Consider the following 25356-nt stretch of genomic DNA (forward strand, 5'->3'; position numbering starts at 1 on the left):
ACTGTGAGCCCAGCTGTGCACAGAGGAGTAGATAGTTTACACAATTCATAAAGTCTTCAGGAAGCTGACACACTAGCAGCAAATCTATATAGTTTTCTTCTCCTACAACGCTCTGTACACTGTAAATTGTTGCCTCCCTCATAGGTTAACTTTGTTCCAAAGCATTTGGGAGGCCTGTCCATAATGATTTCTTTAACCTCTTAAACCCTGTATACTTCTTTGTATGTCAAATAGTGAAAATAGACACTCATAAGCTCACAATGTGTCATTGAGCTTGCAGATCAGCAATGTTTGCGGAATGTTCGCTTATTTTCACAGAATTCTATCTTTTTCTCAATGAATGCCTATAATGACATGCTCAGAATAGAAGGGGAAGGGGGGGGGTAAGGTTCATGTGGTTAAACTGTAAATCATGTTTATGGCAATCACGAATGATATCAGACCAACCAGATGTCTGTGTTTGTCGTGCCACCAAACAAAGGGTCTCAGACAGACCAGGAAAGGTTTTATCTATTATATCAGCAACAATTGGCTTTAATGGAAGCTGTGCTTGGTATTACCTCATCTCCAAATTATGGACCTCGGGTGTTAATAGAAGGTCTAATTTTTTTATGCTGTTAACACAAATAACTCATTAGCTGAGTGTACTGTTAGGCTGTGATTATGAATTGTGAGCTGACAGGCTAGTTATCTGTTCCTGCTAAGAGCAGAAAGAGATAATTGATGTGCTCAGCTTGAAATTTCTTCATTCAACCAACATGCCGAATTATGAGGACACTTTTTAGCGGGGTAATATAACCGTACACAGCCAAATGTTCAGTGTTAATTTAATTTTGAGCATATAAATATGGACCATTTCACTCAGAATTAAATTAACAGAAGGATTTTGCTGTGTAGGTTGGCATTAGGCTGGCAAGTGTATATTGTATGTTTTAAGGCCAGCCAGCCACCTTCATTATCATCACATTTGTGTCCAAATCAAAGGAGTGCATAATAAAGCAAAGAACAGACAGGTTTGCATGAATGATAATCTTACAGTACAGGTGTAAATACACACTGACGCCATGACAGCAGCTTAACCACATGAACCCTAGCGTTTCTATTCTGGTGCAAACACTCAGCAAACGTTGTGAGCTTGTAGATTGGCTATTTTCAGCAAAGAGATTTGGTATTAAGGGGGGGGGGAGGGGCTGACCTACATAGTATGCCCTAGGCCCAGGGGACCACAATCAGTTTACATAGGTTTAAGTGGTTAAGATATGATTTATGCTCAAGGTATCAAAACAGCCTCTGATCATTCTCTGATACGTTTATATAGTTTTGCGATTTATTTGTGTAAAGCATGTCATAACACTTAATATTCATAACATGCTCCCCTGAGTCACACTTAGAGCAAGGAAGTACCATTATTGTCCAGCAGCCACAGTGGCCAATAGATTCCCCAATTCCCCAGCCAATCGCATCAATCTACCGGCCAAAATAGGATTTTGTGAATAGAATAGGATGTCTGTATATGCTGGCTAGTTACCTGCCAAGGTGGCTGGGAGAGTACCCCGACCAGCCACAGCTATTGGCTGTTGGCTAGTGTTAAATTCCCACTCTGGTCACAGCATTGCTCAATGACTCCTGGCATTAAGGGCTTCCTGAAGTTCAGTAACAACTTAAAATGGCCATACAGACATAGTTCAATAATGGAAATATATTATGTTTCATAAAATAAAATAAAAGGCACACAAAACACCAAAATATAGGCCTATCTAAAATAAATATATATAAATATATATGTATAGTTTATAGTATATATGCAGTATATATGCAGTTTATTTGTATATTTTCAAACACTGCTATGATATAAATATTTCCGTTATTCAGTGTAGGACTTGAACAACTGTCTGTTGGAACATCAGCAGTGTGTCACTGTGTGGTCCCTCACTGAAGCAACCGAGTGACCAGCTCACTGACAAAGACGCCAGCAGCGAGGACGAGGAGCATGACCACGAGAGTCAGGCCACGCCGTACCACCAGCTGTCTGCATGACAGAGCCACCCGCACGGTAGTGGCAGCTGCCACGCCCTCGCCCTGACCCGAATCAAGCGCTCCCGATACCACGTCCGCCTTCTGAGAGGTCAGAGAACCAGCAGCGGCCAACATCTCCTCCAGGGGTATGATAGAATGCCCTGATTGAGGGAGATGCAGAGATGGGGAACAAAAAGGTGTCACCAGACTGAAGCTTCCCAGTGTTTCGAGAGGTACTTATTTGGGGTCAGTGGTGGAAAGTAACTAAGTACTCAAGTACAATTTTGAGGTATTTGTACTTTCCTTGAGTATTTCCAAGGCAAATATTTAGTACTTTTACTCCACTACAATTATTTAGAAACTTTAGTTACTAGTTACTTTGTTGATATAAACGATTACCTTATAAAACATACATTAACCACTTTAGCCCTATTTTATACCTAGGCCATTTGAAAATACCAGATCTACAAGCTCGATGCGACGCGTTGTGAGCTTGTAGATTAGCTATTTTCAAACATTTTAGTACTTTTACTTTTGGTACTTTAAGTACATTTTTATACCAATATTTTTGTACTTTTACTCAAGTATTCTTTTTATTCTGGACTTTTACTTGTAACAGAGTACTTCTACATTGCAGTATTGATACTATTACTTAAGTAAAAAAAATGTAGTACTTTTTCCACCATAGTTTGAGGTTGATCTGAGCTTAGTGTGATAACTCAAACATGTGACGTTCCTTAAGGGTGGGTGCTGGTTTAGCTATCAGAAGTGGTACATTAATCCTGATGGAAACTCATTTTGTTGTGAACTGTGAGGAACATTTCAAAACAATTCCACAAAAATCTAAAGTATGTGTCAGGAATAAGAAAATGGAGTTGACTTACTTTTATTTCCGATCCCAAACATCTCTTTCCCCTCTGTGATTGGGACTCCTGCTCTTTCCAATGCCTAATTACAATATGTAAAGTATGTCAAAATGTCAGTCCAAAAGCAACTCATCCAAGTAAGTTGACCGTTTTAATATTCAGTGTATAATCATAACAGAAAATGCTTTCCACATCAAGATTTAATATGTATTGTAGGCTAACTGTATTGCAATGATAAAATAAAAATACAATAATTAAAATGTAATGTTAAAGCAATTCAAATCTATGAGTCATTCATCCATTAACAGGGAATACCATAGGTGTAGGCCAGGCACCTACCTCTGCAGTGGCCTTTTTCCAGTCCAGTTTACATAGGTAAACGGTTAAAAATATGGACAGCAATGTGACGGCGGTGAAAAGCCCCAACCACAGCCCTGCAACAGATAGGGTATACCAATAAGGACACAACAATTGGCTCTAGTACAGTGATTCTCTCAGTATGTGCACTCTATCCAATCACAGCTGTAGCCTACTCACTACTGTCTCTGTTTCTACTTAGGAAAAATAGTACTGATCAGATATATCGACTGGACTGTTCACCTTTCCCCCTGCGCAATCAATCAAGTGCAATCCATCTACCCATCTATCTAAACCAGACTGATTCAACTTTTCTATTCCCAGGTCATTACTAGTTCTAGTAGTAACAGGGTCCACAGGAAATCAGTCAAGAACCACCACAGTTATGGCTAGTTTATAAGCACAACCCTTTCGACAAGTGTCAAGCAAAGTGTTGAGCAAACATACTGTATGCATGTCAAGGACCCCCAAATTGATACGTATTTACCCATGGACCCCCATTTGAAAACAGTTTGTGCCAAGGACCAACACTGTGAGAAGATTAGTCAACATTTGTCAACATGTTTCAAATATAACAGCTCAAGCTTGTAGCTTGTATTAAGTATGTATTTGCTTATGTTCCCTCATAAAGGATATATGAATGAAATGATTTATTTAGTTTATCCCCTTTCTATGTATTGGTGAAGGGTTTTTACATGCACAAAAAAGAAAGAAAAAAAGGGTTGATATGTCTGTTAAACAACAGGAACATAAATAATGTGGAATGTGGAAATTATTTTTGGAAAAAATTAAACTTAATGATTTATTGTCTAAACATGTTTTGACTCAATAAAGCATAAAACAAAACCCAGACCCCACCTTGAGAACCAGTGACTTATTGGACCTCTGACTTATATACACCGTTCATCTCTCCTCACCTACAATGCCCATTTTGACAGGGAACATTAGGGCCACTCCAATGGGGAAGCCGATGAAGTAGAAACCGATGAGGTTACAAAGTGCACCGACAATCTGTTTCCCTGCTCCTCTAACAACCCCTCCAGCCACAGCCTGGGAAAATGTAATACACATGAATCCAAATGCCAATATACATGTTATACATTTAAAAATCATGTCATCATCTAATCATGTGGATCTCGGGAAAGGAATATAATATTTGACAAAATCTATGTCCATAATTTGGAAATTTGCCCAAAATAAGGATGCCAGGGTCAATGTGGTTTACATCCATTTTAAATTAAAGTGTTAAATTGTAATATTGTCAAACATAAATATATATCTCAGACAGTCTACATTTCCTACTTCGGTCTGACCAGAAGCAGGGATAAAACAAATCACCACTGAATCTCCAGGAAGGGGGGGGGGGGGGGGGGGCGGATTATCAAAAGCAGAGACATGGATTCCCCCCAAACCCACCCAGCAAATTGAACCCTGTATGACCAGGCAAAGCGAGCTAAACTAAAAGAAGACATTTTAATATTGGTATATCCCTCACCGAAATGGCATCAGACAGATGGATAAAACCATACATTATCAGGACATCAGCAACCCTCGTAACAACATCTCTGAAAGAAAAGAAAGACATTAACATTGTCCGTCTTAAAATATATACACAATGGCCAAACATATGTTTTAGAAAATGTGAGAGAAAATACACTGAAAGGGAAAAATAGAGCTAAAATATATTGCAAAAATATTTTTCCAGCAGAAACTAAAGGCCCAGTCAGTGATACAAACTGGGTAGCCCCCCCAACTACAGTAACATACTAAATGGAGCAGTGTTTTTATTTTCTATGGGTGATTGACTAAGCTATTGATAGATGCACTAACACTATTAGACAACATAAAAATGTGTTATAAACTGTATTTGATGTACCATGTTAGTTTTTTTTCGCTGGTAATGATTGTAAACTTTGCAGTGAAAATGCGAAAGTGAAAATGTAACACTAATGTATATGTTCACACTTGGTCTGCCTAGGATGAGTTTGTACAACTGAAAAGGAGTAAAACGTGACTGAAGCAAAATGACAGCCACACGTTTACTGTTAATGTTTACAACTTTTGAGGTTAAAATATATTGCATAATGGTATTATGGAAGCATGACTACGTGCGGCTTGCACGGCCTGCATCTGCCTGTAAACGTCCACTGAACATTTCACGAGTACATTTAAAAAATATATACATAACATATTGTTATATGGGATAATAAAAACAATTGAAGGCAACATAACAGTAGTAATGCCAGTGTATCAGTTTACAACTACAAGACTAATATAATTTCTGGCCAAGAAAATGTTTAGCAATTTTTATTAGGGTAATGCCCGATGGGAACACATTATGCAGTAACCGTTGTACCCGCTGTCAGAGGACTGCTGTAGTAGTAGTGCAGTACCAATTATCATAGTAACTAAGCCTACTTGGGAACGTTGCAAGTCTGCAATGAGTTGGAAATGCATACCGCACCCATTTATGCAATACCTGTAGTCAGTCAGAGTACCCATTGTACCTGTCTGTCTGTTTATTTATTTTACGCCTATATATGGAGTCTAGGCAGTGTACCAACGGTATATGTACAGTATATTAGGGTTTAAGTGGTAAAGAGACACCAACGTAAGAATGTACTCACTGCTCTGGGGTGAAAATATATCCTGCAACGTCTTTAGAGACTCCAAGAATGGCCCCGACACAACATGAGACTATAACTGAATAGGGGAAAAGAAATACATACAGTACATTATGTTGGCCAAAGTATGGAAGAATACTTACAACTGACACTCTAAACAACAAATTAGAGGACAGCCTTTGTCAATAGGATTTTGATGTAATAAACAAAAATAAGACATTTGCAGAAGTTCAGTTTATACATCAGCACTTATTACATATTACATATTAACAGGCCAAAGACTAAAGGCTAATTTGTACTTTGTCAAATGACCCTTTCAAAAAGTTATGTATTTTCAAATATGACAAAACAAGATGCTAAACACAAAAACTCAAAGGCCCCCAATGTAAATGTGTTATTGAACTTTGTGTTTTATCATTTTGAAAAAAATGTGAACAAATGCATATGTTTATGCAACATGTTTTTTTTTGTCAATAAAGAAGTCAATCAAACAATATTTACAGATTTCTTTTGGAAAATGACACTGTTTTACGATAAAGTATAAATTAAACTTGAACCAACATCTTTATACTATGTTGTATGATGGTGTCGTGCAGTGAAAATAGCCAATCTGCAAGCTGAGCTCACAACGTTTAGAGCTTATAGACGGGTTTCCTGTTAGTAAACATGAGAGGATGCTGCACGCGCAAGAGAGGGATTTGCATGCAATTTCTAAAGTGAGCCTATAGAGGGCGCCATTACCCGCAGCAGCTCTGGTCAAATGTCCATTCATAAAAAAAATGGTCACCGGGTTTAATGAAAGTAGATTAAATTATGCAGTTTGTAATATCTTGTTTACTCAATAAAAATGATTTGTCGGAAGTTGGATCTGTTTGTATATAATAGCAGCATTATGCCTATTATGCCTATAATAGCAGCATTATGCCTATCTAAATCCCGAACACAACAACAGAGTGAACGGCGCTTCCGGTTCGTTCTACCCGGGCATGTGCAGATTGCGCATTCTACTCTGTGATGACGTCGTGCGGAAACCCGTCTATAGATCTTCTATTTGAGCTAATTTTGAAAATTGTTGAAAATGTTCAATAAAATAACATGCCCAAAATAGCCTGGGCTCCATAGTTTAAAGTGGTTATGGTCTTTTTCATGGATACGACTTCACACAGAACAGGAGCTTTGACTGCCATGCGTAAGTAGCTTTATTGCAGTCGTGCATAATCACATTTCATTGATGCAGTGGTCCGTACTTGTGCAGATGAAGGAGACCTTGGCAGACAGCTTGGCCTGCTCAATGTTACCAGCGCCAAGAGCATTCCCAACACGCACGCTGACCGCCACAGAGAATCCAAGTGGGAACTGTGGGAAAGGATGAGGTAAAAAATGTTTTATGTCAATAATAAATCGACTAACATAATGTACTGTAACAAAACAATTATTACACTCTTTCACACATCTTCAAATACTGTATATCTAAAACGTTTATGCAGTGGTGGAAAACGTACAATCTTTTACTTCAGTAAAAGTATCAATACTGCAATGTAGAAATACTCTGTTACAAGTAAAAGTAAGTCCAGAATTCAAAATGCACTTGATTAAAAGTACAAAAGTATTGGCATCAAAATGTACTTAAAAGTACCAAAAGTAGAAAGTACTCATTGTGCAGAATGTACTACTTCTACTGTCAAACATATTTTCTCTCATCATGGATGATCATGACTGTATTGGATACTTGGAGTTACCATATAAGCAACAGCTGCGAACTGATAAATAACAGACTGAGCAGCCAGCTCGGTTTCACTTATGATGCCGGCCAGGAAGCCTCCGATCTCATACAACCACCACTCCAGGCAGAGCATGAACATGCTGGGGATGGCTAGCTGGATGAATGGTCCCCACTCCTGAAGACACTCGGTTGACCACCCTAGGGGTCAGACGGTCACACTATTATTTAACCCTTTAAGACCGGGAACGCAGCATCTGTGTGTCATTTTTTGATTTCTTTGCGCTATTCAAAAATCATTTTTCGAAAAATCGTGAAAATGTGTGCAAATCTTTAAATATATATATTTTTAAGTGAACATGTTTAACTCCAATATTTGCTTCTGGGGGTCCCTGGAACAAAAAATGTTGAAATGGGAGTCCGCGGCCAAATGCATATCATTTTGGGGGTCCTTGACGTGAAAAAGTTTCTACAAATGTCTTCTAATTCCTAACAGTTGTTTTTTTTGTAACTTATGTTGCTACATATCAGTGGTTCTCAAACTTTTTCCCGATTTTCTAACTTTTTCCCGATTTTTCCAAAAATAGCCGATCTACAAGCTCATAGCACGCCACGGCACTCGGTGCCGCGCTATGAGCTTGTATATCTGCTATTTTTGAATAGCCAAAGAAATCTAAAATAAATGATGCAGATGCGTTCCCCGATAGAAAGGGTTAAGTTAACAAACTTTATTATATTGTGTAACTTTACACTGAAACAGAAGGCGGTCCACACATTCTACACAGAAAAGGACCCTGGATACGGCAACAGTCAAATAAAGTATTTCCCTTTAAGCTGCATTACTGTTTACCGTATGCATACGTGCATGTGTGTGTATATCAGTATTCTTCTTAGCATGCGTGATGTCATGCATGTGTCATGCTAAATACATGGCATGATCAGTAACATTACAATACAACCAGCTGACTTATTCCCTCAGTATGGAATGAATGATTGGAATGTATGAAATGCCTGCATTTCACTTTTTGTAACAGAGTGTTCAGAGTAGAGAAGTGTAAAAGGTAAATGATAAATGGTGCATTTATCCAAGGCGTTTTACAATGATTGTGCATTGAATTACATTCACCCATTCACCCACACATTCATACACTGATAGCGGAGGAAACCATGCAAGTCACCAAACTGCTCATCGGGAGCAATTAGGGGTTCAGCATCTTGCTCAAGGCCACTTCGACACTCTCCCCCAACTCTGGGGGAGCCCAGAATCAAACTGCCAAGCATCCATTGTACCTCCTGAGCCACTGCCGCCCCCAAAGTGTAGAGTATGCATGTTTTAACAATGGGAAGTGATTGAGTGAGTGAGTGAGTGAGTGAGTGAGTGAGTCAGTCAGTCAGTGAGTCAGTGAGTCAGTGAGTGAGTCAGTCAGTCACAGTCAGTCACTATATTGACTACTATTATACCCCCCCCCCCCCAGGGTCTGGCACAAAGCTATTACTTCTGTTATTTGAAATGAAAACTATGTGTTGGTCTATGGTCATACTTTAGGAAGGTCCCATGGCCAAAGGGTAAAAAAGTCTTAAAAATGTCAAGTAAGGTCAATGCAGTAACTGCTATGATGATGTCTTTGTGTTTTGTGGACACTCGATTTAGAAAAACAGTACACAAGAGGGAGGCAAATCTGGTTATACAGTATGTATACTGTAGGTTGTACTGCTACTATACTACAACTATACTACAATTATACTAGACTATAATGACGTTACGAATAAACCCAAGGCCAAAAGACATTTGAACTGACAAAGTACTTTATTATCTTTCTATCTTTTCTATTTTCTTTCTTATATTGTCATCCACACAGTTGAGGAAGCTTGAAGCACAACAATGTCAAACAGAACAGGGGAACTGCTTTATTTTTGGTCACATATTACACACTGGAATGTGACCAATGGTCAACCTATTCTGAAATTATTAGACTAGTAGGTTGAATGCAGAGCAAGAGGCACTTGAGAACAGAATAATCGTTACAGCAATGTATGGCAGAATGAACTCGGGAAGAGCAAAAACCTTTTAATAGCCTCAAAACTGTATTGTGGTCTAATGACTCGGATGGAATGAAAAATGGTTTCAATGGGAGGCATCTCACCTTCCCATGTGGCCTTGTGTAGCCTCCTCCAGCAAATGTAAACGTACAGGAGCACAGCCAAGGCATACTGTGTGATAGCGTTAGCTGCAGCAGATCCACTTCATTGGGGATGAAGAAGAGCAAAAAGGTTTAGTGCAGTGAGCGACAAACTCTGTGGTATTACAGGGATCTCGGCCCCCACACAGGAAAATCCTCCTGTTAATTTAAAAGCTGCAATCCATAGGATTTATGTCCTTCCGGGGATTCGAACGCAGGACTTGAGGATTGTACTGTGCACCTAGTGCCACCTACTATATCAGGGTAGGTCATTTGCTGAAGCCAGGTATGACGCAATGTACGATTGATTGACTTAAACTTTTTTAAAGAACGCTATCAATGCCGATACAGTTAAATAGTTCACCTCCAAAATGACTTATTTTTTATCGATTAGTCACCCCATGGAGACTTGAATTCATGGATATTTTTTAGTTTTTGTCACATTCCTAAGCCAATGATGATCGGCAGCGGTTCCGGTAGTCTACTTTGTGTTTCCTACCGGAACCGCTGCTTACCGGTCCGCTGGTTATAAAATTATTGGCTAATCGATAGATTTTTTTTGGGGGGGTTAACTATCCCTGTGAGACTAATAGCAACATCAAACAAGGCAGTAAAGGCTCATTTATATTGACCCTTTTAACACTTATTTTAAAAAAAAATCATGTACTTCTGTCTCTTAATAGGCAGAAATAGCCCTCAGTTGCTTTCTCGCAATTGTGACTTATATCTAAGATTTCCTCAAGGTCCTTGAGGGGGTTCCAGGGGATCCCAGCTGAATGATTGATATTTAGAAACCAAATGGATCCTTATGGGTCCATTTTAGGGGTGTCACGATTCACTTACCTCACGATTCGATTCAAAATCGATTCCTAGGGTGCCGATTCGATTAAAATTGCGTTTCTGCGATTAATTGATATTCGATTAGATTCTGCGATTTATTGCGATTTTCTAGGGTGCCGATTCGATTAAAATTGCGATTCTGCGATTAATTGATATTCGATTCTGCGATTTATTGCGATTTTCTACCCCAAATCACTTTGCTTTAATTATACTAGAACATTTTAATATAATATAAACCATGAAAAGTTGAATCATACACTTCAATGCAGCCAGATCATGTCAGGCAGTCTTTCTGACATTGATTTCAGACAAATTGCCAGTGAAAAAGGTACTAACTTATAAAAATAAAATAAAAAAATCGATTTTAATATTTTGAATCGATATTTAAAATCGTGGCATTAAGAATCGCGATTTATTCATGAATCGATTTTTTTTGACAGGCCTAGTCCATTTGTACACTCTCAGAGTTGAATTAACACTGAGAACTTAACAGTGTAGATTGGGGTAAAAATCGTATCAAATGGGGGTTTGTGGTCTAATTCATATCCTTGAAATTAAAAAGAGAACCAGTGTTATAACTATAAGTAATGTGAAGGTACTGCATTGTACAGTAGGTATATGGGTACATGTTAGACAATGCATATGCTGTGTCCAAAATCACTCACTGCTCACTATACTGTTTAGTGACTGATTGTCGAGGTGGAAGGTTGTGTTTTTTGTGAGCTCCTGAGCCTTGGATACTGGAATACTTTTTAAAGACTTTTGTGAAATACTTTTAACACTTTTCACAAAGACCAAAGACCAAAAAGGATCTACCAAGGACAACAAGGACAAGACAATAAGGAATAAAACAACGTTTTTACCACTCAACAAAACATTTGGAGTTAAAACTCGCTCTTTACCAGAAAAGACACAAAGAACTTGAGTAAGTACGCCTGCAGTTTGGAGATACATTGCAGAACTCTAGTCTAGAGACACTGAAGTGTAGAAAGACTGTAGTAAGATTGTAGTAAAATAGAATACTGTAGAAATCATAGTAAACTGCATGGGAACAGTTTAAACATTTAAACATTTAAACACATATACTAGTAGCAGTAGCAAATAGTAGTAGCAGTGCAGTAGTAGCATAACAAAGGAAGGTATCGGGGGAGGGGTGTTAGACAGGGGCCAGGTAGATAGGCGTGAAGCTAGGTGAGCAAGGTGTGAACCTGAAAAATGGCAACCATGGTAACTGAGACACTAGCTACAGCACACACACACACAACACCAATTGTAATTGAATACCCAACCCAAGCAAAATCCATTAAAGAAAAGGATATTTACAAGACTGAATTCCTGAAAAATAACAGAGAGACACTTTACGCAGACTGTACCGCAAAGAAGGTTATAGCAAACCTAATCTTTTTCACACATAGACCTCAGGCATGGATTGAAGCCACACAAGAGCACTACACAGAGATAAAAAAGGCACATTTGCCTGAGGGATGTAGCCTTAAAATGCACTCAGAGGACGGAACCACCACTGTAAACTTTTTCAACTCTGGAAAAGTAACAATCCAGGGGAATAGAACACCCATAGAAAATGACTTCACCAAAATCAGAGAGATGGCACAAAAAAATGGCACTCCAAACAGTACACACATAGCCACACCCACACATCCAGCCACAGTAGAGAGCCCACCCCCACCCCCACAAACCAGTACCACAAAAGGTCACACCATAGAGCCAAACCTGCTTAACAAGTTGGCCGAACAATTCCACAGCTTAGAATATAGACAGGTACAGATGGAACAACAGTTATCAGAGTACAGGCAAGAACAGACAGCTCCCAGGGCCAGTAACAGAAAGGAACAGGAAGAGAGTGAGCTTAAAGCAAAGGTGAAAAGGTTCCAAGACAGTGAGTTGGAACTCAAACAGGAGTTGGTACAGCTACAAGAACATATGGGAAAGGAGATAAGACAGCTAAAGGAAGACATGGGAAAGGAGCTAGAAATGCTAAGAGAAAGACAGGAAAAGGAAATAGGGGCACTCAGGAGAGAGATAGAAAGGCTTGAAAGGGAAGCAACTCCAACCAGCTATCAGCAGGGAGAAATAGCAGATAACCTTGACCAATCAGCGGGACGTCAAAGCCAAGCACTCTCCCAAGAGATCGTTCTCACCCCAACTCAAGAGGACTCACCCCAACCCTCCCCCACTGCCACACCTCCAGGAAACAGCCAGCCACAAAACCCAGAAATTGTACTCCTGACTGACTCAAATGGGAAGTACATTGATGCAAAAAAACTCTTCCCAAAGCACAGAGTTGAACACATCAGATGTCGAAACACAGCACGTGCAATGGAGCTATTGACAAGGGACCGGCTGGGCTCCCCCAGCCACATAATAATCCACACCGGCACAAACGACATATGGTTTCAGGAAGACCACGAGATGGTTACGTCCACCAAGGGAATGATAGAAAAAGCCACCTCAACATTTCCCAACGCAGAAGTAGTCATCTCGGCACTGCTACACAGAGGCGACGTCGAATACGACTACATCAACGCAATCAACACACAGACTTCCAGAATCTGTGCAAGGAAGAATAAGGTCCACTTTGCAGAACACCCAACCCTGGACAAGGGAAGCCTACACGACCAGGTACACATCCGCAAGGCTGACATTCCAACTTTTGCAAAGAGCCTGAAGGACATTGCACTCGACCGCAACCATCCTACAGACACAACACCCTACAAACGCAACCAGCGTGGACAACATCCTACACCCAGAGGACACCGCACTGCACACAGAGGACACTCTACTAGGCGTCACCACCCCTATCAACCTAGCAGACCCTCTCTTAGACACCCCTCCGCTCCATCCAGACCCCATGCCACACAACAAAGCGGCCCACCCACACCCCTGATGCCTATCTTCACTGCTCCACCCAGACCTCATCCCACACACAGCGCACCCACACCACTGATGTCCATTCCATACACTCCTACATCAGCCTCACCACCGCCCACTCTCCCCCTCCCTCTCCAACCATACACATATGCACAGGCGGTGACCAGAGCCATCCCCAGCACACACAGCATAGAGCAGATGTTCAGGGATTTCTACACAGCATGGGCCCAGGGCAGAACCCCTGGAATGTAACAACAATGTGAACAATGGAGTACAAAGCACTCACTATATCATCCTGGAATATACAAGGTTTGAGGTCAACTGCCCTTGGCATCAAAAGCAGAACCCCAGACTTTGCCAAAGAGATTGCAAACATAGACATCATTGTTCTACAAGAAACATGGCACAGAGGGGACAGCCCCACTGGCTGTCCTACTGGCTACAGAGAACTTGTGGTACCATCTACAAAGCTAGCAGGAGTCACCCAGGGAAGGGACTCTGGAGGTATGCTAATATGGTACAAATCAGAACTAGTCCACGCCATTAAGCTAGTCAAAACTGGAACATCTTCCATCTGGCTAGAAATAAACAAGGAACTTACCACAACCGAAAAAAATGTCTACCTGTGTGCCACCTACATCCCCCCAATTGAATCCCCTTACTATACAGAGGACTTTTTCCCCACACTAGAAGAGGATATCAGCCGTTTCCAGGCACACGGTCACATTGTAATTTGTGGAGACCTAAATGCCAGAACAGGACAAGGGCCTGACACCCTCAACACACAGGGAAACAAACACCTACCAGGAGGGGGAAACATCAGCTCCCCAACATGTCCCCCGAGATACAATCACGACAAAACAACGAACAAACATGGGTCACAACTGCTACAGCTCTGTCGCTCACTGGGTCTGTACATTGTTAACGGTAGACTCCGAGGGGACTCCTTCGGTAGATATACATACAGCTCATCCCAGGGAAACAGCTCGGTAGATTACTTTATCACAGACATAAACCTAGCATCGCTCAGAGCCTTCACAGTCAGCCCGCAAACACCCCTGTCAGACCACAACAGAATCACAGCCTATCTAAACAGATCAACACACAGACACAAAGAACAAACGCCAAACAAACTACATACTATAAGAAAACGTTACAAATGGAATGAACATAGCGCAGAAGCTTTCCAAAATGCTATTAGGCAAAAACAAGTCCAATCACAACTGGATCATTTCCTAGAAAAAACCTTTGAAGAAAACAGTGAAAGTGTAAACAGGGCAGTAGAAGGCCTCAATCATATATTTGAACTAACAGCCTCACTAGCAAACTTAAAAGTATCAAACAGGAAAGCCAGAAAAAACGTTGAGAATGACAAATGGTACGATAATGACTGCAATAATCTCAGGAAACAATTAAGGAAACTATCAAACCAAAAACACAGAGACCCAGACAACCACAACATACGTCTCCAATATGGGGAAACACTGAAACAATACAAAAATACAGTAAGAGAAAAAAGAAATCAACATGTTAGAAACCAACTGCAAGATATCGAAGATTCCATACAGACAAACAGCTTCTGGGAAAACTGGAACAGACTTAATAAGCTAAAACAGGACGAACTACCCATCCAAAATGGAGATATATGGGTGAATCATTTTTCTAGCCTCTTTGGCCCAATCGAGAAGAACAAAGAACAAAAACAAATAAAAGATAAACTACAAAACCTAGAGTCAGCCGTAAAAGACTACCAGAATCCACTAGATTCCCAAATCAACCTAAAAGAACTACAAGACAAAATAAAAACACTTAAAACCAAGAAGGCCTGTGGGGCAGACGGTATTCTAAATGAAATGATAAAATTCACCGACCTCAAATTCCAAATGGCCATACTAAAACTCCTAAATATAGTGCTCAGCTCTGGGATCTTCCCTAGCACATGGAATCAAGGGCTGATAACGCCACTCCACAAAAGTGGAGACAAATATGACCCAAATAACTACCGTGGGATCTGTGTAAACAGCAACCTCGGAAAGATCCTCTGCATGATCCTCAACCACAGAATCCTAAACTTCCTCACAGAAAGCAATGTCCTGAGCAAATCACAAATTGGCTTTCTACCAAAATATCGCACAACAGACCACATTTACACTCTAAACACCCTAATTGACAACCAAATAAACAAAAACAAAAGCAAATTATTCTCCTGCTTTGTCGACTTCAAAAAAGCATTCGATTCAATTTGGCATGAGGGTCTGATGTACAAACTATTGGAAAGTGGCATAGGGGGGAAAACCTATGACATCATAAAATCAATGTACACAAACAACAAATGCGCAGTTAAAATAGGCGAAAAGCACACAGACTTTTTCCCCCAAAGCCGAGGAGTTAGACAGGGATGCAGCCTGAGTCCAACACTCTTCAACATATATATCAACGAGTTAGCAAAAACGTTAGAACAGTCTACAGCTCCAGGCATCCCCTTGGCAAACACAGAAATCAAATGCTTACTTTTCGCAGATGACCTGCTGCTGCTGTCTCCAACCAAGGAAGGACTACAGCAGCAACTTGATCTCCTACACAAATTCTCGCAGACATGGGCCCTGACAGTGAACCTAACTAAGACTAAAATCATGATATTTCAAAAAAGATCCAGCCGCCAAAACCATCACTTTTTCCTAAATACGATCCCACTAGAACAAACAAAAAACTATACCTACCTTGGCCTAAACATCAGCAGCACAGGGAACTACAACCAAGCTGTAAAGGACCTGAGAGACAAGGCAAGAAGGGCATTCTATGCTATCAAAAGAAACATCAAAATAGACATCCCAATTAAAACCTGGCTTAAAATACTGGACTCTGTGATAGAACCAATTTCCCTCTATGGTTGTGAGATCTGGGGACCATTAGCAAACCATGACCTTGAAAAATGGGATAAACACCAAACCGAGACCCTACACACAGAATTCTGCAAATCCATTCTCCGTACCCAGCGAAAAACACCAAATAATGCATGCAGGGCAGAACTAGGACGATACCCACTCATAATCAAAATAAAAAAGAGAGCACTTAAGTTCTACAACCACCTAAAAGAAAGCGACCTAAATGCACTCCATAACAAAGCACTCACACACAGCGAAACTCTAGAGAGATGCCCCCTCAGCCAGCTGGCCATGGAACTCCGGGCACAAACACAAACAGAGCCACGAGATAGAAAACCCATCGGACCAAACAAAATTATAAAACAGCAAAAGGAAAACTACCTGACACATTGGAAAGAAGCAACACAAAAGCAGAGTAAACTAGAATGCTATCTGGCCCTAAACAGAGAATACACAGTGGCAGAATACCTGAGCACCGTGACCGACCCAAAACAAAGAAAAATCTTAACTAGATACAGACTCAGTGAGCACAGTCTTGCGATCGAGAAAGGTCGTCACAGGCAGACCTGTATCCCGAGAGAAGACAGACTATGCACCCACTGCACACAAAAGGAAGTGGAAACCGAGCTACACTTCCTAACCGTCTGTCCATTGTACCAAGACATCAGAGACACATACTTCCCACAGATTACAACCACACACAGAGACTTTGAAAACATGACCAACGACAAAAAACTCCCATATCTGCTGGGCGAAGTACAACAATGTGCAAACACAGCAGCAAGATTCGTGAGTTGTTGTGATAGGAGAAGGATATCGAACGGAACACAACCACCCTAAAGACTAATCATTGTGTATATTCCTACACTATACCTGCACCCAGTGATCTTGGTACATAGAAATTGATCTATTGAAGATTCTGACTTTCAAATGTACATTTTTTGTTTTGATTGTATTGCTGTCTTTTTGCTTTGGCAATGTAAACGTATGTTTTCTCATGCCAATAAAGCCCTTTGAATTGAATTGAATTGAAAATTGTATGTACTGTTACTGCCATTTTGCAGTGTTGTCCCAATGTCTAGTGAGAATTATTAGACCAATTAGGGGACTCATCGTACCCCAGAATGGCATGTTTTCATTGTGCGACAGCAATGACGTAAATAACAGTGACCCAAGAAAGTGTATGAAATGTGTTTTTTGTTGTTGTACTGTATGTAGTACTAATAAGAATAATGAATGAGTGAATGAATTTGGACACAGCCATAGAGGAGGAGACACTTACGCGACACCCATGTCCAAAGGAAAGAGGAAGATATAGTTGATAAGTGCGTTAAGGATATTCCCCACAGCTCCAGTTATCACCTGAGGCCATATGATGCCCTGCAAATAACAAACACCCATTCAATCCGGGAACGCATCTACAAATGTCTTCTAAATCCTAAAAGTTTTCTGAAAACCGTATGTTGCTATAATAATATCGGTGGTTCTCAAACTCTTTCATGTCAAGGACCCCCAAAATGATATGTATTTGGTCGCGGACCCCATCTCAAAATATTTTGTTCCAGGGACCCCCAGAAGCAAAGATTTGAGTTACAAATGTTTGCTTTAAAAAATACATACTCAAAGATTTGCACAAATTTTCATGATTTTTCAAAAATAGCAGATGTACAAGGTCATAGCGCGGCACTCGAGTCAACACACTTTTCTTTTTAAGAAAGCAGACATAATGTATGAATACAGATCTAACGAATCCTTAATTAACATTAATTACTATCAATAATATGTCAATTTACAATTTAACCAGAGCGACTTACAATAATCAAGGTAAAACATCTAAAGCAGAGAGACAGAGTAGTGCCTCAGTAGACTTGGACCACAGGTCAGCATCAGTCTAAACAATATACTAAAATAATAATCTGTACATTGAACTATAGGATACCAAGTAAACAATGGACATAGCATCTGTCTAAATAACATGCTATCTAGATTTTAGGCATCATAATCTGTGGCATGATAGACCGCACCTGATTTTGAAGATATCGCCCCTGCAGCTGGTACATGAAGGCAGCCTGTGAAAGACAGCCACAAAATAGCATGCAGGGTTGAAAGGGCATAAACAAACCATTGGGTATCAGAAATGGGTATACTGGGAATGAACTCGACTCACTGGCAGAGCTGGCATGAAGATCATCACATACAGCTGGGCGAGTCTTTATGGCAGACGGACAGGAAGGTAAGTTGTAATGACAGCAAGGACTTAAGTCACACAATGAAACACGGTACACCGGACATGTAACTTCTGAACATCTATGCCATTTATTTGGCAAACATTGTATGAAAGTATCAACAACTTGCAGTGTTGTGTGGTTCATTGTAATGTTCTGTCCAGTGTAACGCTGACATGTAACCAAAGAATCCCATATTTATTCTTATTCTACAGTATATACTGTATTATCACTTTATTTTATGACATCTTATCAAATCACACACCCAGTCTTTATTTGCTGTGGGTGTTGGGGTGATACAAGGTTCAGAGAGGGGGATAAGGTTTCTTTGCAAATGCGCTGCCGTATCAACCCTAGGGGTTACATGGCAGCTAACCAATCGGTGCCACTGGGCCCTGAACTGGCACTGTGAGTGAACTCACTGTGCAGAACCATGTCAAGTCAAGCAGCCATGTCAAAACTCAACCCAGAAACACAGTTGCTCTGGGTGGTTTGGTAGAATTCACGGCTGGGTTTTATACCGGCACAAGGGACCCAAAGCACCAGAGCAGAGAAACAGTCTCCCTCTATTATTCACAGAATGGCTGTGTAATGGTGAGGCCTATTAGCCAGCATCAACTACCGTGTTTCCAGCCAACTTAACAAATTTCCTTCGGGATTAATAAAGTAGATATCTATCTATCTATCTAACTTCCATGCCCACACGCAACCCAAGGACTTTGTATTTATCTCATATCTTACCTTAAGATTAAGCCCTATATATTTCGTTGTACGATGAATAGCGAAAATAGCCGATCTACAAACTCAACGCATCACAATGCGACACGTTGTGAGCTTGTAGATCTGCTTCTATCATACTTGTCAGATCAACATATAAATACTGGATAACCCATTCTAACATCTGTTATGGTGTATACGTTTCTGCATGCATGGTGCATGTACTGTAGTGCAAGGGTTCGCAAAGTTTTTAGGCCGCGACCCCCCCCCCCCCAAATAATCATATTTGAAATGGGGACACCCCACCCTGACAAGCACTTGGAATTCAAGCACTTGGAATTGCAGGCATTACATTTAGTTTGACTCAGATAAATTCCACAGATAATTTCCACAGATGTTTACTGTTGAGTGAGAAAACAATGTTGCACATTAAGCTAATCATCTAATCATCAGGTGTGTGTGTGTGTGTGTGTGTGTGTGTGTGTGTGTGTGTGTGTGTGTGTGTGTGTGTGTGTGTGTGTGTGTGCGCGCGTGTGTGCGTGTGTGTTTGTGCGTGTGCGTGTGTGTGTGTAGGGCTGACCGGGCGACCTCAGAGCTCTGTCTGACTGCCAGCAGTATGGGCTGGGTGTTAAGGAGGACCGCCCAGCAGGGGAAACATGCTAGCAGCAGAATGAGAACCCCTCTTTGGAGAATCACTCCTACACGCTTCAGGTTACCACTCCCATACGTCTGCATGGAACAAATACAATACAGTCATCATAACACGTGTCAATGAATTTGTAGAGCTTTTCAAATGACGCAAGATAAATACGTGAATTAATGTGGGTATGCTTCCATCAGCTAAGCTGAAGCAAATCGATTCCTCAACGAACTTTGCCATCTCACCTTGAGTGAGCGCAAAAACAATGTTTTCACATTGAGAACGTTTTATTGATCCGACACATCATAATACACAAAAACTCTCAGATGGAATATGGATGGAGAAATGACTTTATACAGAATAGCATCTTTTGTCCTCTCTTTCTATTGTTGCTTGTATCTACATATTGTTTATATACTTTGTCGTACGACTAAAAGTTGCATGTCGCAACATGTTGTGAGTGTGTAGCTCTTCTATGTGAAAAAGTTCAGGATGTCAGGTTGAAAGTGGTTAATGAGTGTGATATTAAAGTATATTACCTGAGATATTAGAGTATCACAGGCGGATGCCAAACCAGAGCCAATGGATATACCAGTGACGTTAATCACCTAGATTGAAAACAAACATTTTTCAAATTAAATCTGGTCCAGGCACAATTCATGAATAATTTCAATTATATTTCTTCAAAAGCACAATGAAAGTGGCAAAGACGTTTTTTAACCAGAATGTTGGAGGGCTGAACAAAAGGAAAGGCTAGCTAGCTAATCACCTATACAGTATGTTCAAAATATGGTAGGTTTCCAGTTTTCCAATGTGTGGCACTCAGTTTACCCACACATTTGCACTCAAAGGACCACAATGAAAATAAGCTCTCAAACCTGTGTTCTATCCTTTTGACAGATATGTAAAAATATATGTTCATGTACTGTATATGCATTTTTGTCAATAAAAAACATCTATAAATGAATGAATTTGTGTATTTTTTTCCTACAGACAACCACCACCCTCCAAACATTCCACAATGAGAGGTCTCTACAGGAACAGATGTTATTAGACTGTATACTGAGTTTTCTTACAGCGATTGCCATTGCCACTCCTGCAAGCTCTGTCTTGCCCAGGTGTCCACAAAAGACCATGCTGATAAAACCCACCAGAAACATCATCAACTGTGAGACGACCTGAAATACAAAAGAAAACTCAGGATATTTCTAAACCGTGTTATCCTTCCTTATCTTATTTGATCATCTAATTTTATTTTTCAGTATCTCATCAAAGCTGTATCGCAATGCATAGTAGCCTGGTTGATTATACAGTACACAGAAAATATAATTTCTTAAAAAGCTTGAAAGCTTTCTTAAAAATGCTGTAGATATTGCATCATCTATCAATTCAGTTCTGTGTACCACAGAGAACGTTTATATACAATGACAATGGTTCCTTCTGACATTATAATGGTTCCAAGCATCATTTGGTGTGTAATGAGCATAGGCTACTGTACGGTTATGCAGTGGTTCTTTTATGTTTGTGAACTTCTCTAGATAAAAGAGTTATGGCTGGTGTAGGGCTCTGCTGTTAAAACAGAAGAAACAACTATGATGACAAGGCTTTGATAACTGGCTTTAAACATTAAATGTCCTCTTTCACCAGTACAAAGTTTATGCCAGAGTTATGACAGAATATACTGTAGATGATTGGCTAAAATGACCAGTGTGGTTATTTTTGACCATGTTCCCTTGTCTATTCAGTCCAGTTAAGGATATATTCTGAGGTTTAAAACTTGGCAAAACATCTTCAGTTACTCATTGACAAATCAAGAACGTTTGTTGGGCCAAGACACAATGAACATATAGTACATTACCACATAGTTTCTGCTGTTGGTACGGGAGAGGCTTGTGAATGTTGTTTAAGAGACACAAACAGGCCTACTGTACATTCATACTGCACAATATACCATATTTGGTAATAACATTGAGAAACACTAGGCAATAGGACGTTTTTCCTCAATGAATTCTCCATGGTTTAGGAGTCTTTCAAATATTTAATACAGGCCTCATATACACAACTAGAAAATCGTCCAGAGATATATTACACCCACCAGTACACCTCATGCTCTGTAAAAACTGTCCGAGTTATCGCTGTGACAGCCAGTCAGCCAACCAGACAGACAGACAGACACAAATTGCCAATTGGTGGTCTGCTTTATCTAACAAATCTAAATGGCTGAGTTACTGTCGTATGTACACTACAGTAGATGATTCCCCACAAATTCAGGACATGGTTGTACTGAAGTGGCACTATTGTTTATTGTTTATTAGGATCCTAATCTGCTGTCAACCTAGTGACAGAGGCGGAGGGAACATTAATAGGCTACAGAGTAAGTTGAGAGTATTAATAGCTTTCAATGTGCTGATACAGTATGACACATACCGTACAGCTACAGACATAGCAGCTAGGTGAGCAGGTCAATTCGGGTTTCGCTACGATGATAGATGATAGATAATATCGAGTCGGATTATAAATGTATTACTAATAATAAAACACAATCTTAATTAATATTTCAACCCTAATAACTCTAACGAGTGTACTATATTATCTTACAGTACATGGTGCATCCAAAGTCATTCTTACCACTGGTCCTGCTAGCTTTAAAAGTTGAACTATCTCATTCTTGTAGTCCGCAGGTATCCAGGATTTGGTGCATTTAAGGCATGGACCACAGCATACATGGGAATCATTCTTATGAGTAATAACATCTGTTTGTTCAATTTTGGTCTGTCCATTTACTCCATTGGCAGTTTTTGTTGTAGAGTTGTCCATAGTGGAATGGGAATGGTATCTTGTACTACTTGACAGAATAGTTAAATTCACCATCAATGAAAGAGCCCCTTCAGAGGTTGTCAGTGAGGCTGGAAACTGTTTATGTTGAAATCTGTTTAATTATTAAGTCAAGCTGCCTGCCCACTGTGTTTTGTTTCAGTGAGAGGCTTGGCCAACCATCACACTCCCCCAGCAAACGTTGGACCTAGGCTGGGTGAGAATTACTGCCGAAAAGTGCCTAACTGGAGGTACAGGAAGTGCAGGGCTACAGGAAGTTCCAGTAGGCTGGACAACATGCAGCCCTGTACTTCCTGTAATTTTGCATGGTTACATCATTTTGGCTGTCGTATTTTTTCCAGGCATTATTTCTCCATGACATGGAGATAAAACTGAGAACAAGGTAACTTAGGACGTTGACGCATAGTTTTCTTTTCTACAAATTGTCCACAAGTAGCACGTTCAGAATGTTTTCGCATTGCCTTTAAACCCTCTATTCTTAATTGAACTACAAGATCAGCTATTTTTGGCTTGAATGTTCCCCCTAGAATAGGGATGCTGGGGTTCAAGTGGTTAAATGTCCATGTAGCTCTTGAGCTGTACATAAGCTTTTAAGGTTTCATGATAATGCAATAAAAAGGGAAAGCATCTGGAGAAGTCAGCAAATTAATATGGTTGAAAATAATGAAATACATTGCATTAGAAAAGAATGCAAATAAATCTCTTCGGTGGTGCGATGTACTGTAGGTGTGTGGGCCGCGGCCCAAACTCTAAATGTGAGGGCCGTGTAGCGGCTTGAATCATTAGTTACTGATAAATGATGAAACACTCGCCTTATCCTCTTAAACCCTATTTTATACTTCAGTTTTTTTTGTTATATATTTTTGCCTATAACATATATAAAGTCTTCACTTTGAAAAGGAGGATAGATTATCAATTCACAATAAAGCAAAAGACACAAGGTTGTAACTGTATGTAGAAACACATTGTCATGATATATAATATTGATATATGATTATTCTTTTTTAAAGCTTGTTCTCACTCGCAACACCACACTAAAGGTTCTTAGTAAGACAGGGAACCACAACGGCTGATAACATTGCCTGAGTTTTGGTTGTTGCTGTTGCTTCCATTGGGTGGCACTGTTTTGCTTTAAGTGACACAGGACACCTTTCTGACACACAATGGAAGTTAGGATGAATTGCTCATGAAATGTTGGGGGAAAAGTATTAGAAAACACTCTTTTTTACATTCTGACTGAACACAGATAATTCACTCACTGTGTCAAAGAATATGAGAACCCTCATGGGTTTGCATTCACATACTGTACATAGCATGTGCAAGGAAAAGCCTGTACTATTTATTAGTGCTTTTGTATATTGGTAGCACTTCTTAGACGACAATTGTTAAGATGTTTTTCTACCCTATTGGACAGTACAGTACAGAGAAAGAGGGGGTGATGTGGAACACCGGTCCTGAGCACGATTCAAGTCCAGAATTCCATTTTATATGCACAACACAATATGTTGCATACTTGTGGATCGGCTATTTCAGGGGAAGATATTTGGTATAGAGGGAAAAAAGGAGGGAGCCTAGTATAGACTCCTGCCGGACTCCGGTCAATGAAGTAACCAAACAGGCCTTGGGATTATTAATGAAAATGTATGTTGCGTAAATTAACGTGCTTCCATAATGCTTCCATAATCTGGCAAGCTGTCCTACTCATTGATTATCTATTAATTACTACTACAATGTCATTCAAGTATCTTCAAAGCTTGCAAGATTAGATACAAATCTTTCAAATAAAACCCCAAGTGGCCCGTTTATAATAGACCCCTGTTGTCCTGGTGACATTATCGGTCGTAAATTTACAGTCATTATAAATATATAATCATATATAAATGCATAATTAGTCCTCCTAAGGATGTCTGAATCTGAAAATGACTTTTCTGCACTGAGCAGTCGGGTGACGTCCAGTGGCACATTGTCATTTGTCACAACAACTGGACAGTGATTTAGTGGTCGTAGTGGCAGTGACCAATGTGTTCTCCTGTTCGAGGCTTCTGACAGTAACTATGGTAGCTGCCACTGCACTGCAATGAATGAATGAATGGTGCCTGATAAACATTAAATTATATGGATCACAGGATCCACAGGGGAACAATGTGGCTCCAATGTGGCTCTCGGACTTCATTATTATTAAATTGTTTTAATAGATTTTTTAGGTTTCAACAACGGCAATACATACATGGATCTCGGACTTCATGCAGGCAGCCTGTGACTTCATAAATCTATGACTTGTCTATGACGTATGACAAGGTTTCAGCCAGATTAGAACCTCATTGAATTCCATTAGAAAATAAGGTAACGTAATAAGGTAAATATTTCAATAAGTATAAAACATAATGTGAAATGTTTTAAAATGTAATAAAATGGAGAAGGTACAGTACTTACTGTGGCCTACTGGCAGCGTGCATACACAGTTAGGTGCACGGTCCAGGGGTTTGCAAGATTAGCTTCAAGACACACAGACACACACAAAGACCCTCCCATAGACGCCTAACCTCTTGCAGACCCATGCCG

The 25356-nt window shown here is 40.1% G+C and overlaps 1 protein-coding gene across 1 annotated transcript; it reads right to left on the reverse strand.

Moving 5' to 3' along the window:
- Positions 1-1929: 1929 nt before the first annotated feature.
- LOC311057245 (multidrug and toxin extrusion protein 1-like) lies at positions 1930-21137 on the reverse strand (the record flags this gene model as incomplete). Its single annotated transcript, XM_084074196.1, has 13 exons — positions 21036-21137; positions 20499-20567; positions 19900-20048; positions 18545-18587; positions 18402-18446; positions 17660-17757; positions 9728-9825; positions 7603-7784; positions 7111-7219; positions 5867-5942; positions 4735-4804; positions 4157-4289; positions 1930-2177 (listed from the first exon to the last, which is right to left on the reverse strand). Exons 1-13 carry the CDS (start codon positions 21120-21122, stop codon positions 1930-1932), a joined length of 1407 nt encoding a protein of 468 aa, XP_083930322.1. The 5' UTR covers positions 21123-21137.
- Between the last annotated feature and the right edge of the window lie 4219 nt (positions 21138-25356).

Source organism: Gymnoscopelus microlampas (assembly GCF_963454915.1).
Source record: "Gymnoscopelus microlampas genome assembly, chromosome: 12".
In the NCBI taxonomy this organism is placed as follows: domain Eukaryota; kingdom Metazoa; phylum Chordata; class Actinopteri; order Myctophiformes; family Myctophidae; genus Gymnoscopelus; species Gymnoscopelus microlampas.